General features: G+C 40.4%; 1 protein-coding gene across 1 annotated transcript in view; it reads left to right on the plus strand.

The window, feature by feature from the left end:
- Positions 1-18,031, plus strand: part of AdamTS-A (ADAM metallopeptidase with thrombospondin type 1 motif A) — a 733,635-nt gene that overhangs the window by 636,577 nt on the left and 79,027 nt on the right. The window contains exons 17-18 of the mRNA XM_071671786.1: positions 7,115-7,282; positions 14,970-15,128. Coding sequence (XP_071527887.1) covers positions 7,115-7,282; positions 14,970-15,128 — 327 coding nt within the window. The remainder of the gene's footprint in view (positions 1-7,114; positions 7,283-14,969; positions 15,129-18,031) is intronic.

Below are 18,031 nucleotides of genomic sequence, written 5' to 3' on the forward strand. Positions count from 1 at the left end.
CACATATATCCTCTTTGTCAATCTTTCCTCACTCATTCTCTCCATGTGACCAAACCATTTCAAAACACCCTCTTCTGCTCTCTCAACCACACTTCTTTATTACCACACATCTCTCTTACCCTTTCATTACTTACTCGATCAAACCATCTTGCACCACATATTGTCCTCAAACATCTCATTTCCAGCACATCCACCCTCCTCCACACAACCCTATCTATATCCCACACCTCGCAACCATGTAACATTGTTGTAACCACTATTCCTTCAAACATACCCATTTTTGCTTTTCAAGATAATGTTCTCAACTTGCACACATTTTTCAATGCTCCCAGAACTTTTGCCCCCTCCCCCACCCTATGACTCACTTCCGCTTCCATGGTTCCATCCGCTGCCAAATCCACTCCCAGATATCTAAAAACTTCACTTCCTCCAGTTTTCCTCCATTCAAACTTACCTCCCAATTAACTAGGTCCTCAACCCTAATGAACCTAATAACCTTGCTCTTATTCACATTCACACTCAGCTTTCTTCTTGCACACACTTTACCAAACTCAGTCACAGGCTTCTGCAGTTTCTCACCCGAATCAGCCACCAGCGCTTTATCATCAGCGAATAGCAACTGACTCACTTTCCAAGCTCTCATCCACAACAGACTGCATACTCGCCTCTCTTTCCAAAACTCTTGTATTCACCTCCCTGACAACCCCATCCATAAACAAATTAAACAACCATGGAGACATCATGCACCCCTGCCGCAAACCAACATTCACTGAGAGCCAATCACTTTCCTCTCTTCCTACACGTACACATGCCTTACATCCTCAATAAAAACTTTTCACTGCATCTAACAGCTTGCCTCCCACACCATATATTCTTAATACCTTCCACAGAGCATCTCTATCAGCTCTATCATATGCTTTCTCCAGATCCATAAATGCTACATACAAATCCATTTGCTTTTCTAAGTATTTCTCACAATCCTCAAATCAAACACCTGATCCACACATCCTCTACCACTTCTGAAACCACACTGCTCTTCCCCAATCTGTTGCTCTGTACATGCCTTCACCCTCTCAATCAATACCCTCCCATATAATTTCCCAGGAATACTCAACAAACTTATGCCTCTGTAATTTGAGCACTCACTTTTATCCCCTTTGCCTTTGCGCAGTGGCACTATGCAAGCATTCCGCCAATCCTCAGGCACCTCACCATGAGTCATACATACATTAAGTAACCTTACCAACCAGTCAACAATACAGTCACCCCCTTTTTTAATAAATTTCACTGCAACACCATCCGAACCAGCTGCCTTGCTGGCTTTCATCTTCCGCAAGGCTTTTACTATCTCTTCTCTGTTTACCAAATTATTCTCCCTAAACCTCTCACTTTGCACACCACCTTGACCAAAACACCCTATATCTGCCACTCTGTCATCAAACACATTCAACAAACCTTCAAAATACTCACTCCGTCTCCTTCTCACATCACCATTACTTATTATCATTATTATTATTATTATTATTATTATTATTATTATTATTATTATACTTTGTCGCTGTCTCCTACGTTAGTGAGGTAGCGCAAGGAAACAGACGAAAGAATGGCCCAACCCACCCACATACACATGTATATACATACATGTCCACACACGCACATATACATACCTATACATTTCAACGTATACGTATTATATATACACACACAGACATATACATATATACACGTACTTAATTCATACCTGCTGCCTTTATTCATTCCCATCGCCACTCTGCCACACATGAAATGACAACCCTCTCCCCCTGCATGTGCGCAAGGTAGTGCTAGGAAAAGACAACAAAGGCCTCATTCATTCACACTCAGTCTCTAGCTGTCACATATAATGCACCGAAACCACAGCTCCCTTTCCATATCCAGGCCCCACAAAATTTTCTATGGTTTACCCCAGATGCTTCACATGCCCTGGTTCAATCCATTGAGAGCAAGTTGACCCCGGTATACCACCTTGTTCCAATTCACTTTATTCCTTGCACCTTGTTCCAATTCCTTTATTCCTTTCACCCTCCTCTATGTTCAGGCCCCGATCACTCCAAATCTTTTTCACTCCATCTTTCCACCTCCAATTTGGTCTCCCACTTCTCCTTGTTCCCTCCACCTCTGACACATATATCCTCTTTGTCAATCTCTCCTCACTCATTCTTTCCATGTAACCAAACCATTTCAAAACACCCTCTTCTGCTCTCTCAACCACACACTTTTATTACCACACATCTCTCTTACCCTTTCATTACTTACTCGATCAAACCATCTCACACCACATATTGTCTTCAAACATCTCATTTCCAGCACATCCACCCTCCTCCGCACAACTCTGTCTATAGCCCATGCCTCGCAACCATATAACATTGTTGGAACCACTGTTCCTTCAAACATAACCATTTTTGCTTTCCAAAATAACATTCTCGACTTCCACACATTTTTCAACGCTCCCAGAACTTTCACCCCCTCTCCCACCCTATGATTCACTTCCGCTTCCATGGTTCCATCCGCTGCCAAATCCACTCCCAGATATCTAAAAACACTTCACTTCCTCCAGTTTTTCTCCATTCAAATTTACCTCCCAATTGACTTGTCCTTCAACCCTACTGTACCTAATAACCTTGCTCTTATTCACATTTACTCTGAGCTTTCTTCTTTCACACACTTTACCAAACTCAATCACCAGCTTCCGCAGTCTCTCACCCGAATCATCCACCAGTGCTGTATCATCAGCGAACAACAACTGACTCACTTCCCAAGCTCTCTCATCCACAGCAGACTACATACATGCCCCTCTTTCCATAACTCTTGCATTCACCTCCCTAAAAAAAAAAAAAAACCTAAAAACCCCATCCATAAACAAATCAGACAACCATGGAGTCATCACGCACCCCAACATTCACTGAGAACCAATCACTTTCCTCTTTCCCTACACGTACACATGCCTTACATCGTCGATAAAAACTTTTCACTGCTTCTAACAACTTTCCTCCCACACCATATATTCTTAATGCCGTAATTATATTGAATCAATATTCAGTTAAGAATGGCAGAATTTCCTTCGTCATCCCTTTCAGTAACGATTATATTAAAGTTGCCTACCCTAGCCTGAAAAAATGTAGTAACATTTTTTTATATTAAAAGATACATATTTTATGAACTATTGAGTGTAGTGATGAGGTATGGTTGCTAGTCAAGCATGTTTGTGGATGATAGTGTGTTGTTTGCTGCAAGTGAAGAGGAGTTGCAGAAGGTTGTAAGTGTGTTTTATGATGTGTGTAAGTGTAGGCAATTGAAAGTAAATGCAAGAATAAGGTTATGGTGTTTGAAAGGAAACACATGAAAGTATAGATTTTGCAAATCCTTATTGACTGACAGTGTACAAAGATGTGTTTTCTCTGTGTGTGTGTGTGTGTGTGTGTGTGTGTGTGTGTGTGTGTGTGTGTGTGTGTGTGTGTGTGTGGGGGGGGGGGGGGGGGGAGAGAGAGAGAGAAAAATGGAAGAGGTGGGAGAGTTTAAGTATTTAGGAGATTCCTTGAGTAAGTTTGGTGATATAGAAGGAGAGGTAAGGGAGAGAGCAGTACAGGGTAGAAGAGTCATTGTGTTCCTTAACAGAATAACAGAAAATAGAGGTGTAAGTACGGAAGTGAAGAGAGGGCTAAGGGACAGCATAGCCCTCCCAGACCTGATATATGCAGCCAAAACTTTGACATGGAATGAGTTGCAGAGGTCAATAATCCAGGCTGTGGAAATGAGTTATTTAAGGGAAGCATGTGGTATGACTAGGTGAAGTGAAGAAAGAAATGAAGAAGTGTAAAGGAGACTTGGTATAGCAAGGAATGCAAAGGAAATGAATTGTGGAGTGGCACAGTGAGTGAAATGTAACACTTTGTGGTGGTTTAGGCATGTAGAAACAATGCAAGACTGGCAGTTTACTAGGAAAGTGTATGATAGTATAAATAGAGGAGTTGGTGTGATAGGAAGACTGTTTGTGACATGAGGAAATAGAGTGGAAGAATGCTGGAGGGAGAAAGTGGTGAAAGAATGCATGGAATAGCGTATGTCAAGGAAGCATGGAAGGACAGGGGATAAGTGGAGACTCTTTTGCCGTGTCTACCCCCTTGATGGTAGTTCCAAAGGGAATGAGCATCAAAGATGTAGATAGATAGATTTAACCCCTTTTGATTTAGGCTCTAATTTTCATCCACTTCTTATTTTTGTGCAAGCCATGACTTTCAGTATTTCAAACATGATTCCCTTAGAAGCATACTATTACAGTTGTATGGTATAATACTTTCAGCTCTATGAAAAATAACCTTAGTCATTATTTCTAAGCCATGGTGACCATTTACTGTGCCCTGTCAGTCAGTTAGATCTTCCAGTTCTTTACCTTAAAGTTGTTTTACATTTATGACGTTTGTATACACCAGGGCTTTTTCAGAAATGATTCCTGGGTTGATTATCATTAGATAGTTGCCTCTGTTTGAGAGAGCTATGCACATAGAACAGTGATCTTGAAACATGGCTTTGTGTTGTTCAAGGATTTATGGCTTAATCCATTGTTTTTCATTGTTTCATGATTGTTTAGGTATGTATTATGTTGCTGGAAATGTACAAGTGTAAGATGGGCCACCTTGGGCCTTTTGATGCAAGTTTGTCTGTCAGCAGTCAGAATACAAACATTACCTTCCTTCCCACTCCCCTTGGTGTCCTTGGTGCCTGGTATAGACAGTATTGAAAAGTTTTTTTTTTTATTGTTTCATAGATATTGAGATGTGTTTTATATTTTCTAATGGTTTTTTTGCTAAATTTTGGACCTCGATTTTATTTGTACTGTAGCCTCATTGAGGTTACCATACTGAAAGGATTAAACAACCAAAGCCATTAAAGAACCTGCAGGTTATCTACTTATCTGTCTGTATGTATTAATGATGCCTGTTCCCAACTGGAATTCCCTTAAGGGGTGGCCACAACAGTAGAGTTTCCATAACCAGTGAACTCTAGTGCCACTTCTTTGCCTTTAGTGCCTTACCCTTAACAGGCCACTAGCACAGGGCAACTCTAGTGCAGTGTTTGCAGAGCCTCCTACTTAATGTTCCTACTGACTCCTTCTATCTAATGCTCCAGCCTAATGTTCCTACCTACTACTTCTACCCAGTGCTCTTGCTAAATGCTCCTACCAACTTATATCTATTGCTTCTTCCATTCTGCTAGAAGGCAGGGTTAGTGCACAGTGCTCACCGCAAGAAAATCTAGAGTTATGAAGAATGAGTTGTATGAGTTTTGTCAAGTTATATTTATGACAAGGAGAGATTGTAAGTTTGTGAAGAGAATGCCAGTAGTCCATGTGTGGGTAAAGCAGAAAGAAAAGACAGCTATCCGGGTCAGAGAAGTGCAACTTGACCACCACGGAAGTGCTGGCTCACTTACACAGCTGTCACTTACCTTCCGATACCTGTGCGGGTAGGACTGGTGATATAGATTCCTGGTCATTGGCTACTTACCAGCTACTATTTACAGCAGATTATACACCTTTAAACTTTGGCTTGATGTTTAGGCATTCAGTTCTCGGCATATTGCCACCATTTAAAGTCATCAGTAACAAATAACCCGTCATATCATCCTTCTTTTTCATTTCCTTCCACTTTGCTTAGAGGACTGTAATGTTATATTCAGAATCACTGTTAGTGGTCCCTTGGTATGTTCAAATATGATACTTGGCTGTTATCATCTGAACCTCACAAATTTTTTTTATTTACACTATAGCAGGGTGTAGCCTATGAGGGGATGCATGCAATGTCTTCCTTACATGGTTTTCTCTAAGTAACTGAAACATATGGATATTTCTGCAGGCTAGGTAGAGTTGCAGGTGATGTATGGCATCTATACACTGTTTTGATAATAAAGGAACCATTTGTAGTTGGAAAATTCAGAATATGTAGTATACACATTTTTTATAGTTAAATGGCTTGAAATGCATTCAAAAGCATGGAGCTTCTGTGTTATTTTTTCACCGAGTTTACTCATACAGTTTATTTTGTTAGATCTCCACTGAAAATCATAAGTTTTATATAGGTAGCTAGGACTGAAAAGGTTGGAAAAAATAAAAAAGTTACATGGTCTTTGTTTGTATATAAGGCAAACATTAGATAAATATTTCATACTTCAAAGATGCTTCCCCTTGGAATGATTAAGAGTCTGGAAACTTTAGAAATAGCTGGATAGTAATTTTATTTGGCATTTGCAACTGAGTTATGAAAATATGAAACGTGAATGAATCTGTCTGAGAATAGATCATAAAAATTTACTTTTTGTTGGTTGTAATGGAAAGATGTTTGTATTCACCTGGCTATATGTTGTTGTTAAATGTACTTGAATGGATACAGGTGTTTATTTATTATTAAGAAAAAGAGAAGTCATGTTAGTAACATGTACCATATCCACATATGAGACTTATTCTTCTGTTTCCCCTTTTAGAAATTTAAATTCAAGGAGGGAGGGGTTCCAGCCCCTGCCCCCGTCCTCTGTAGTTGCCTTCTACAACACGTGGAAAATACGTGGGAAGTTTTCTTTCTTCCTTATCCCCAGGGATAAATCAAGGAAAGGTCTATGGGTCCTGGATGTGGAAAGGGAGCTGTAGTTTCGGTGCATTACGCATAACAGCTAGAGACTGAGTGTGAACGAACGTGGCCTTTTTTGTCCTTTCCTGGCACTACCTTTGTGCATGTGTGTGCGTGTGTTGTGTGTGTGTGTGTGTGTGCGTGTGTTTTGTGTGTGTGCGTGTGTTTTGTGTGTGTGCTGGGGGGGATGCTATCTCATGTGTGGTGGGGTGGTGATGGGAATGGATGAAGGCAGCAAGTATGAATATGTACATGTGCATATATGTATATGTATGTATATGTTGAAATGTATATGTGCATGTGTGGGCATGTACGTATATACATGTGTATGTGGGTAGGTTGGGCCATTCCTCGTCTGTTTCCTTGTGCTGCCTCACTAACACGGGAGACAGCAATTAAGTATGATATAAATGGATAAGTAGATATGAGACATTATAGATTCTGTTGTTTTACAGTGTAGAGTCAAGGAGGAGCAGTGCGTGAGGCAACGTGAGCTTGTTGGTTGTGTTTCCAGCCTAGGAAATACTGTTGAGGAGGAGCACTGTGCAGCAGACAAAATACACACTCAAGAAGAATGTTCTCGTGAAGAGTGTCCATCATGGAGTTACTCTGAATGGTCACCGGTTAGTCTTGTAATGCATTATGTATCGTGAATAATCTACTAAAAACTGACCACTCATTACATTTATGCAGTCTTGGACTTCTCAGAAGACCCATCCTTGATGAATATTAAGAATGAGGCAGGTTTTGAATACCCCCTAAATAAGAACTCTTTTGTCTGCCACATCAATGTGCTATGTTTCTTGCTTCATACATACAAACTTTCTTTCAGATTTCATATTCTGATTGTCTTTTCACCCTCAAGCTTAGAAGTCCCATACATGGAAATGCAGTAGATGTAGGGAAGCAGTCATATGTGAATGAGGTGTTTAAAATGTTTAGAGACTGTTAAAGATTGTAAGATTAGTAGTTGGATAAAAGGTTGTGAGATATAGGAATGAAAAAGCAAATGCATGGTGGATGGATGAGATTAGAAATACTGAGGTTTATGGTACATTGCTCGAAAGGGATGTACTAGTGGAAGCTCAGTAAAGGAGGAGGGAGGAATATGAAATGTGTAAGTGGAAGAGTACCTGAATTTTTTGGAAGAAAGTTGGCTGAAGGGTTTAGGGAAAATGAGAAGCTGTACTAGAAGGAGGTGAAAAAGGAAAGAGGTGGATGTTATAATAGAAATGTTGATATATGAAGGAAGGGAGATAGTTGCTGAATCAAAAGGAGGAAGTGAAATGAAGATGGGTAGTGAAGAAGTAAAGTGGTTAGTGAAAGAGAAAAGAGAGGTGTTTGGACAATACTTGCAAGGAAGGAGTGCAAATGACTGGAGGTCAAGAGGAAGGTGCAAGGATTGAAAAAGAGGGCAAATGAGAGTTAGGGTGAGAGAGTATGATTAAACTCTAAGGAGAATAAAAAGATGTTTTAGAAGGAAGTAAATAACGTGCATAAGACAAGAGAACAAATGGGAACATTGGTAAAGGGGGCAAGGGGGGAAGTGATAACAGGTAGTGATGATGTAAGGAGATAAGGTGAGTGTTTTGAAGGTTCGTTGAATGTGTTTGGTGATAGAGTGGCAGATGTATGATGTTTTGGTTGGGGTAGTGTGCGAAGTGAGAGAGTCAGGGACAGTGGTTTGGTGAGGAGAGAAGAGGTAGTGAGAGCCTTGCGGAAGATGAAATCCTGCAAGGTGATAGGTTTGGATGGTATTGCAGTTGAATTTATTAAGAAAGGGGGTGACTGTGTTGTTGATTGGTTGGTAAGGATATTCATTGTATGTACTGATCATGGTGAATTGCTTGAGGATTGGCAGAATGCATGTATAGTGCCATTGTACAAAGGCAAATGGGATAAAGGTAAGTGTTCACACTACAGAGCCATAAGTTTGTTGAGTATTCCTGGAAATTTGCATGAGACATTATTGATTGAGAGGGGTGAAAGCATTTACAGAGCTTCAGATTGGGGAGGAACAGTGTGGTTTCAGAAGTGGTAGAGGATGTGCAGATCAGGTGTTTGCTTTGAAGAATGTGTGTGAGAAATACTTAGAAAAATGGATGGATTTGTTTGTGGCATTTATGGATCTGAGGAGGGCATATGATAGGGATGATAGAGATGCTTTGTGGAGGATTTTAAGAGTATATGGTGTAAGAGGGTAGCTGCTAGAAGCAGAGAAGCTTTTATCAAAGATGTAAGGCATGTGTACATGTAGGAAGAGAGAAGAGTGATTGGTTCCCAGTGGAGGTTAGTCTATGGCAGAAGTGTGTGATGTCCCCGTAGTTGTTTGATTTGTTTATGAATGGGTTGGTTAAGGAGGTAAATGCAAAAGTTTTAGAGATAGGGGTGAATATTTAGTGTGTTGGGGATGAGAGGGCCTGGGAAGTGAGTCAGTTGTTGGTTGCTGATGACACAGCACTGGTGGCCAATTCAAGTAAGAAACTGCAGAAGTTGGTGCTGAATTTGGAAAAGTGTATAAAAGGAGAAAGTTGAGAGTAAATATGAATAAGAGCAAGGTTATTAGGTTCAGCAGGGTTGGGGGTCAAGTTAGTTGGGATATGAGTTTGATGGGAAAAATATTAGAAGAAGTGAAGTGTTTTAGATATCTGTGAGTGGACTTAACAGCAAATGGAACCATGGAAGTGAGTCATAGGGTAGGGGAGTGGGCAAATGCTCTGGGAGTGATGAAGATTGTGTGGAAGTAGAGAATAAAAATGGGTATGTTTGAAGAAATGGTAGTTCCAACAATACTGTATGGTTGCAAGGCATGGGCTGTAGATAGGGTTGTACAGAGGAGGGTGGATGTGTTGGAAATTAAAAGTTTAAGGACTATATATGAGGTGATTTGATTAAGTAATGAAAGGGTAAGGGAGATGTGTGGTAATAAAAAGAATGTAATTGATAGAGCAGAAGAGGGTGTGTTGAATGGTTTGGACATATGGAGAGAATGAGTGAGGAAAGGTTGACAAAGAGAATATTATGTGTCAGAGGTGGAGGGAACAAGGAGAAGCGGGAAACCAAATCGGAGGTAGAAGGATAGAGTGAAAAATATTTTGAGCGATTGGGTCCTGAACATGCAGGAGGGAGAGAGGCATGCAAGGAATGGAGTGAATTGGAACAGTGTGGTATTCCAGGGTCGACGTGCTGTCAGTGGACTGAAACATATGTGTATATGTATGTGAAACGTCTGGGGTAAACCATGAAAGGTCTGTAGGGCTTGGATGTGGATTGGTAGCTATGGTTTTGGTGCACTACAGACTGAGTATGAGCAATGTGGCCTTTTTTGTCTGTATTTCTGGCGCTACCTCAATGATGTTGGGGTGGTGGTGATGTTTCATGTATTTTTTTTATACATATTTGCCATTTCCCACATTAATGAAGTAGCGTTAAGAACAGAGGAGTGAGCTTTGGAGGGAATATCCTCACTTGGCTCCCTTCTCTGTTCCTTTTTTTTGGAAAAGTAAAGAATGGGAGGGGAAGATTTCCAGCCCTCCGCTCCCTCCCCTTTTAGTTGCCTTTAACAACATGCAGGGTGTACGTGGGAAGTATTCTTTCTACATTATATCTATATCTACTTATCTAAATCCATATCTGTAGGGCCTGGAAGTGGCTAGGGAGTTGTGGTTACAGTGCATTACACATGACAGCGAGAAACTGAGTGTGAATGAATGTGCCCTTTTTTACGTTTTCTTGGTGCTACCTTACTGATACAGGGGGTAGTAGTGTTGTTTCCTGTGGGGGTTTGGTGGCGCCGAGAATGGATGAAGGCAAACAAGTATACTTATGTACATGGGTGTATATGTATATGGCTGTGTATGTATATGTAGGTATATATTGATATGTATATACATATGTATATGTATATACTTATGTAAATGTATGTATATATACATGCATTACACGTGACAGCAAGAGACACTGAATGTGAACGAATGTGGCCTTTTTTGTCTTTTCCTGGCTCTACCTTGTGGAGGGGGGATGCTATTTCATGTGTGGTAGGGTAGCAATGGGAATGGATGAAGGCAGCAAGTATGAATATTTTTTATTTATTTATTTATTTATTTTGCTTTGTCGCTGTCTCCCGCATTAGCGAGGTAGCACAAGGAAACAGACGAAAGACTGGCCCAACCCACCCACATACACATGTATATACATACATGTATATACATATACATACACACACACACAGACTTATACATATATACACATGTACATAATTCATACTGTCTGCCTTTATTCATTCCCATCGCCACCTCGCCACACGAGATAACAACCCCCTCCCCCCTCATGTGTGCGAGGTAGCGCTAGGAAAAGACAACAAAGGTCCCATTCGTTCACACTCAGTCTCTAGCTCCCCTATCCCTGGGGATAGGGGAGAAAGAATACTTCCCACGCATTCCTCATGTGTCGTAGAAGGCGACTAAAGGGGACGGGAGCGGGGGGGCTAGAAACCCTCCCCTCCTTGTATTTTAACTTTCTAAAAGGGGAAACAGAAGGTATGAATATGTTAATGTATATATATATGTATATATATGGATGGCATTGCAGTGGAATTTATTAAAAAAGGGGGTGACTGTATTGTTGACTGGTTGGTAAGGTTATTTAATGTATGTATGACTCATGGTGAGGTGCCTGAGGATTGGCGGAATGCGTGCATAGTGCCATTGTACAAAGGCAAAGGGGATAAGAGTGAGTGCTCAAATTACAGAGGTATAAGTTTGTTGAGTATTCCTGGTAAACTATATGGGAGGGTATTGATTGAGAGGGTGAAGGCATGTACAGAGCATCAGATTGGGGAAGAGCAGTGTGGTTTCAGAAGTGGTAGAGGATGTGTGGATCAGGTGTTTGCTTTGAAGAATGTATGTGAGAAATACTTAGAAAAGCAAATGGATTTGTATGTAGCATTTATGGATCTGGAGAAGGCATATGATAGAGTTGATAGAGATGCTCTGTGGAAGGTATTAAGAATATATGGTGTGGGAGGAAAGTTGTTAGAAGCAGTGAAAAGTTTTTATCGAGGATGTAAGGCATGTGTACGTGTAGGAAGAGAGGAAAGTGATTGGTTCTCAGTGAATGTAGGTTTGCGGCAGGGGTGTGTGATGTCTCCATGGTTGTTTAATTTGTTTATGGATGGGGTTGTTAGGGAGGTAAATGCAAGAGTTTTGGAAAGAGGGGCAAGTATGAAGTCTGTTGGGGATGAGAGAGCTTGGGAAGTGAGTCAGTTGTTGTTCGCTGATGATACAGCGCTGGTGGCTGATTCATGTGAGAAACTGCAGAAGCTGGTGACTGAGTTTGGTAAAGTGTGTGGAAGAAGAAAGTTAAGAGTAAATGTGAATAAGAGCAAGGTTATTAGGTACAGTAGGGCTGAGGGTCAAGTCAATTGGGAGGTGAGTTTGAATGGAGAAAAACTGGAGGAAGTGAAGTGTTTTAGATATCTGGGAGTGGATCTGGCAGCGGATGGAACCATGGAAGCGGAAGTGGATCATAGGATGGGGGAGGGGGCGAAAATTCTGGGGGCCTTGAAGAATGTGTGGAAGTCGAGAACATTATCTCGGAAAGCAAAAATGGGTATGTTTGAAGGAATAGTGGTTCCAACAATGTTGTATGGTTGCAAGGCGTGGGCTATGGATAGAGTTGTGCGCAGGAGGATGGATGTGCTGGAAATGAGATGTTTGAGGACAATGTGTGGTGTGAGGTGGTTTGATCGAGTGAGTAATGTAAGGGTAAGAGAGATGTGTGGAAATAAAAAGAGCATGGTTGAGAGAGCAGAAGAGGGTGTTTTGAAGTGGTTTGGGCACATGGAGAGAATGAGTGAGGAAAGATTGACCAAGAGGATATATGTGTCGGAGGTGGAGGGAACGAGGAGAAGAGGGAGACCAAATTGGAGGTGGAAAGATGGAGTGAAAAAGATTTTGTGTGATCGGGGCCTGAACATGCAGGAGGGTGAAAGGAGGGCAAGGAATTGAGTGAATTGGAGCGATGTGGTATACCGGGGTTGACGTGCTGTCAGTGGATTGAATCAAGGCATGTGAAGCGTCTGGGGTAAACCATGGAAAGCTGTGTAGGTATGTATATTTGCGGGTGTGGACGTATGTATATACATGTTTATGGGGGGGGGTTGGGCCATTTCTTTCGTCTGTTTCCTTGCGCTACCTCGCAAACGCGGGAGACAGCGACAAAGTATAATAAAAAAAATAAAAAATGATATATATATATATATATATATATATATATATATATATATATATATATATATATCCCTGGGGATAGGGGAGAAAGAATACTTACCACGTATTCCCTGCGTGTCGTAGAAGGCGACTAAAAGGGAAGGGAGCGGGAGGCTGGAAATCCTCCCCTCATTTTTTTTGTTTTTCCAAAAGAAGAAACAGAGAACGGGGCCAGGTGAGGATATTCCCTCAAAGGCCCAGTCCTCATCCTCTGTTCTTAACGCTACCTCGCTAATGCGGGAAATGGCGATTAGTATAAAAAAAAAAAAAAAATATATATATATATATATATATATATATATATATATATATATATATATATATATATATATATATATATATATATATGTCTGTGTATGTATATGTATGTATACGTCAAAATGTATATGTATGTATACGTGCGTGTGTAGACATTTATGTATATACATGTGTATGTGGGTGGGTTGGGCCATTCCTTGTCTGTTTCCTTGTGCTTCCTCGTTAACATGGGAGACGGCGATTAATTGAAATAAAAAATAATATATATATTGTACATGTATGGACTTGTATGTATATATGGTATATATGTGTGTATATGAGTGGATGTGTCTTCGCCTGTTTCCTGGTGCTACCTCGCTGATGCGGGGAATGGCAATAAAGTACAATAAAAGGTAGACAAACAACTGGGTAGATTGTGGACTGACTGCCACAAGCAGGATTCAAACCTATGCGCTTGAGCTTAGGCAGCCTGCAAATGTGACAAAGACAGGAAAGCTAACCACTTCACCACTGAGGTCTTTACAGACACCATACACCCTTTCTATTTTTACCTCACCTTCCCAGAGGCTATGTCACCATTTACCATCACTTAGCATTTGTTATCCATTATTGTTGCCATTCTCCCATTAATTTTCCACATTTCTATCTTTTCCCTTGAAAGTTTTGGACAAGTTTGAACCAAATTTCCCAGGGATGGTTTTTGGGTGTCCTGTTTTAAAATCATGTCCAGTGACTACAATTATCATCTACATTGGCTGCTGTTACTAGAATTATTCACCTCCCTCACATTAATTATTCATATTTCAGTCATCTCTGAAACTTCTTGATCTGCTTGAACCAGATATAGCAGGGATGTTATCCAGATGGTTCTTTTTCAGAACTGTATCCTGGGACCTTAACTGTCAACCAGAATTCGCAGCTAGTACTTTAGAGCCAGTTGAGCAACACATGCAAGGCCCTAGATCTTATCTCTTGTATTCATACCTTTTTTTCCAACTGTTTTTAGGAGATATGTTTATAGCTAGGATGTCTAATGAAAAGAAAATTTGATTTCTTTTGTATCCTTTAGGACTCCTTGGTTAGTTATCTAACAATGAAGAATAATTCCCCTCATCTTCAAAGCTGTTTTTTTAGCATGTAAAGGAAAAAGCAGTTTTCAACCTGATATTTTCAAGTATCTTTGTAAAATTTATTTCTCTGCTGTATTTAGATCCAAGATTACACCCATGCTGTAACCATTTAGTACCCATACTTATGCATCATTCTGAATCATGGAACACAGCACCAGTACCACATCCATTTTCTTGTTTTGTATGTATATGTTTGCCATAATCTGATTTTGCCTTATGCAGTATTTCTAACATCATTGGCTTTTTATTCTTTGTCTTCTATTATTTCCTTTTCTTCAGATTTCCTTTCTCCTTTCTTCTCTACACATATTCTTTGCTATGAGTATTTTGTCTTTGACAACCCTCTTTTTTTTCATAGCCATTATCTGCTACTGGAAGTAAGTTGTGTTTGACTTGGCCAAATTAACATGGAGGTCTCTCCAGTATATATTTCATGCTTTACTGTTGAGTTGTCAGCAGTTGAAAATGTGAGTGTAGATTGGATTCAAAACTTTAAATGATATTTCTACTTGCATCATGATGTTGTGAATATAAATGAAAATATTCATGATTTTTGTATACAGTACAGTACTATGTGTCAAATGTTTCCTGGGTTTAATATGATTTCATATCTCACATGTAAATTACCTTATGAGTGTTTTCTATCTTGACAGTGTTCATGCCAGGAGGGTGTCACTGAAGGTGTGCAGCAACGACCATACTCTTGCCAGTTACGTGGGAGGCCACTACCAAGTTGGGAGTGTGAACAGCTTGATAAACCCCTACATCTTCGCAATTGCTCCTGCTGGTATGCAGAGGAATGGAACTCTTGGGTAAGTGCTTCTATTTACATTGTTTTTAAGCCATATTAAGTTGTAGATCAGTAGCTCTACAATGAGACCAAAGAAATTTATTTTTTCTGTTGACAATATCATTATTAGTTTGTTTCTCTTATTGAGCTTATGCCCCAAGAGCATAAGATCCTCCCTAATGAATATCATGTTAGGTTTTCTTCCTACAGCAGAAGTTTGATATGTTGTCAAGGCTTGTTACAGGAGAATTCTGTGTAGTTTTTGCTGCATTGTTAGTATGTTGGGATAAAGGGTTGGTGAGCAGTTATTTCTGAATGGATTATATATGGTTTTTTCATGATTTTACTGTTTAGGTGTTAGATTGGTAGAGACTGATTTTTAGTTGTGTCTCTTAAGTATTCTTGTGTGCTGTTTAGAAGGGATTTCCCAAAAATATGTCTGAAGTCTTTCATGGGTCATTACTTAATTGATGTAGTAAATGTGTACGTAAATAGTGAGGTAGCGCAAGGAAACAGATGAAAGAATGGCCAAAACCACCCACATATGCATGTATACACATACATGCCCACAAACGCACATATACATACCTATACATTTCAATGTGTACATACATATACATACACAGACATATACATATATACACATGTACTATATATTCATACTTGCTGCCTTCATCCATTCCCGACACCACCCCGCCACACATGAAATAACACCCCTCTCAACTCCTCACACGTGCAAGGTGGTGCTAGGAAAAGACAACAAAGGCCACATTCGTTCGTGCTCAATCTCTAGCTGTCATGGGTAATGCACTTAAAACCACAGCTCCCTTTCCACATCCAAGACCCACAAAACTTTCCATGGTTTACCCCAAACGCTTCACATGCCCTGGTATAATCCAGTGACTGCACATCAACCCCGGTATATATGTATATATATATATATATATATATATATATATATATATATATATATATATATATATATATATATATATATATATTATCCCTGGGGATAGGGGATTAAGAATACTTCCCACGTATTCCCTGCGTGTCGTAGAAGGCAACTAAAAGGGGAGGGAGCAGGGGGCTGGAAATCCTCCCCTCTCTTTTTTTTTTTTTTTAATTTTCCAAAAGAAGGAACAGAGGGGGCCAGGTGAGGATATTCCAAAAAAGGCCCAGTCCTCTGTTCTTAACGCTACCTCGCTAACGTGGGAAATGGCGAATAGTTTAAAAGAAAGAAAAGATATATATATATATATATATATATATATATATATATAAATATATAAATTATTCATTTATTTATTTTGCTTTGTCGCTGTCTCCCGCATTTGCAAGGTAGCACAAGGAAACAGACGAAAGAAATGGCCCAACCCACCCCCATACACAAATGTATACACACACACGTCCACACGTCAACCCCGGTATACCACATCAATCCATTTCACTCTATTCCTTGCCCTCCTTTCACCCTCCTGCATGTTCAGGCCCCGATCACACAAAATCTTTTTCACTCCATCTTTCCACCTCCAATTTGGTCTCCCACTTCTCCTCGTTCCCTCCACCTCCGACACATATATCCTCTTGGTCAATCTTTCCTCACTCATTCTCTCCATGTGCCCAAACCATTTCAAAACACCCTCTTCTTCTCTCTCAACCACGCTCTTTTTATTTCCACACATCTCTCTTACCCTTACATTACTTACTCGATCAAACCACCTCACACCACACATTGTCCTCAAACATCTCATTTCCAGCACATTCACCCTCCTGCACACATCTCTATCCATAGCCCACGCCTTGCAACCATACAACATTGTTGGAACCACTATTCCTTCAAACATACCCATTTTTGCTTTCCGAGATAATGTTCTTGACTTCCACACATTCTTCAAGGCTCCCAGGATTTTCGCCCCCTCCCCCACTCTATGATTCACTTCCACTTCCATGGGTCCATCCGCTGCCAGATCCACTCCCAGATATCTAAAACACTTTACTTCCTCCAGTTTTTCTCCATTCAAACTTACCTCCCAGTTGACCTGACCCTCAACCCTACTGTACCTAATAACCTTGCTCTTATTTACATTTACTCTTAACTTTCTTCTTTCACACACTTTACCAAACTCAGTCACCAGCTTCTGCAGTTTCTCACATGAATCAGCCACAAGCGCTGTATCATCAGCGAACAACAACTGACTCACTTCCCAAGCTCTCTCATCCACAACAGACTTCATACTTGCCCCTCTTTCCAGAACTCTTGCATTCACCTCCCTAACAACCCCATCCATAAACAAATTAAACAACCATGGAGACATCACACACCCCTGCCGCAAACCTACATTCACTGAGAACCAATCACTTTCCTCTCTTCCTACACGTACACATGCCTTACATCCTCGATAAAAACTTTTCACTGCTTCTAACAACTTGCCTCCCACACCATATATTCTTAATACCTTCCACAGAGCATCTCTATCAACTCTATCATATGCCTTCTCCAGATCCATAAATGCTACATACAAATCCATTTGCTTTTCTAAGTATTTCTCACATACATTCTTCAAAGCAAACACCTGATCCACACATCCTCTACCACTTCTGAAACCACACTGCTCTTCCCCAATCTGATGCTCTGTACATGCCTTCACCCTCTCAATCAATACCCTCCCATATAATTTACCAGGAATACTCAACAAACTTATACCTCTGTAATTTGAGCACTCACTCTAATCCCCTTTGCCTTTGTACAATGGCACTATGCACGCATTCCGCCAATCCTCAGGCACCTCACCATGAGTCATACATACATTAAATAACCTTACCAACCAGTCATAAATTCCACTGCAATACCATCCAAACCTGCTGCCTTGCCGGCTTTCATCTTCCACAAAGCTTTTACTACCTCTTCTCTGTTTGCCAAATCAT

The sequence above is a fragment of the Panulirus ornatus genome, chromosome 17, assembly GCF_036320965.1.
Source record: "Panulirus ornatus isolate Po-2019 chromosome 17, ASM3632096v1, whole genome shotgun sequence".
Lineage (NCBI taxonomy): Eukaryota > Metazoa > Arthropoda > Malacostraca > Decapoda > Palinuridae > Panulirus > Panulirus ornatus.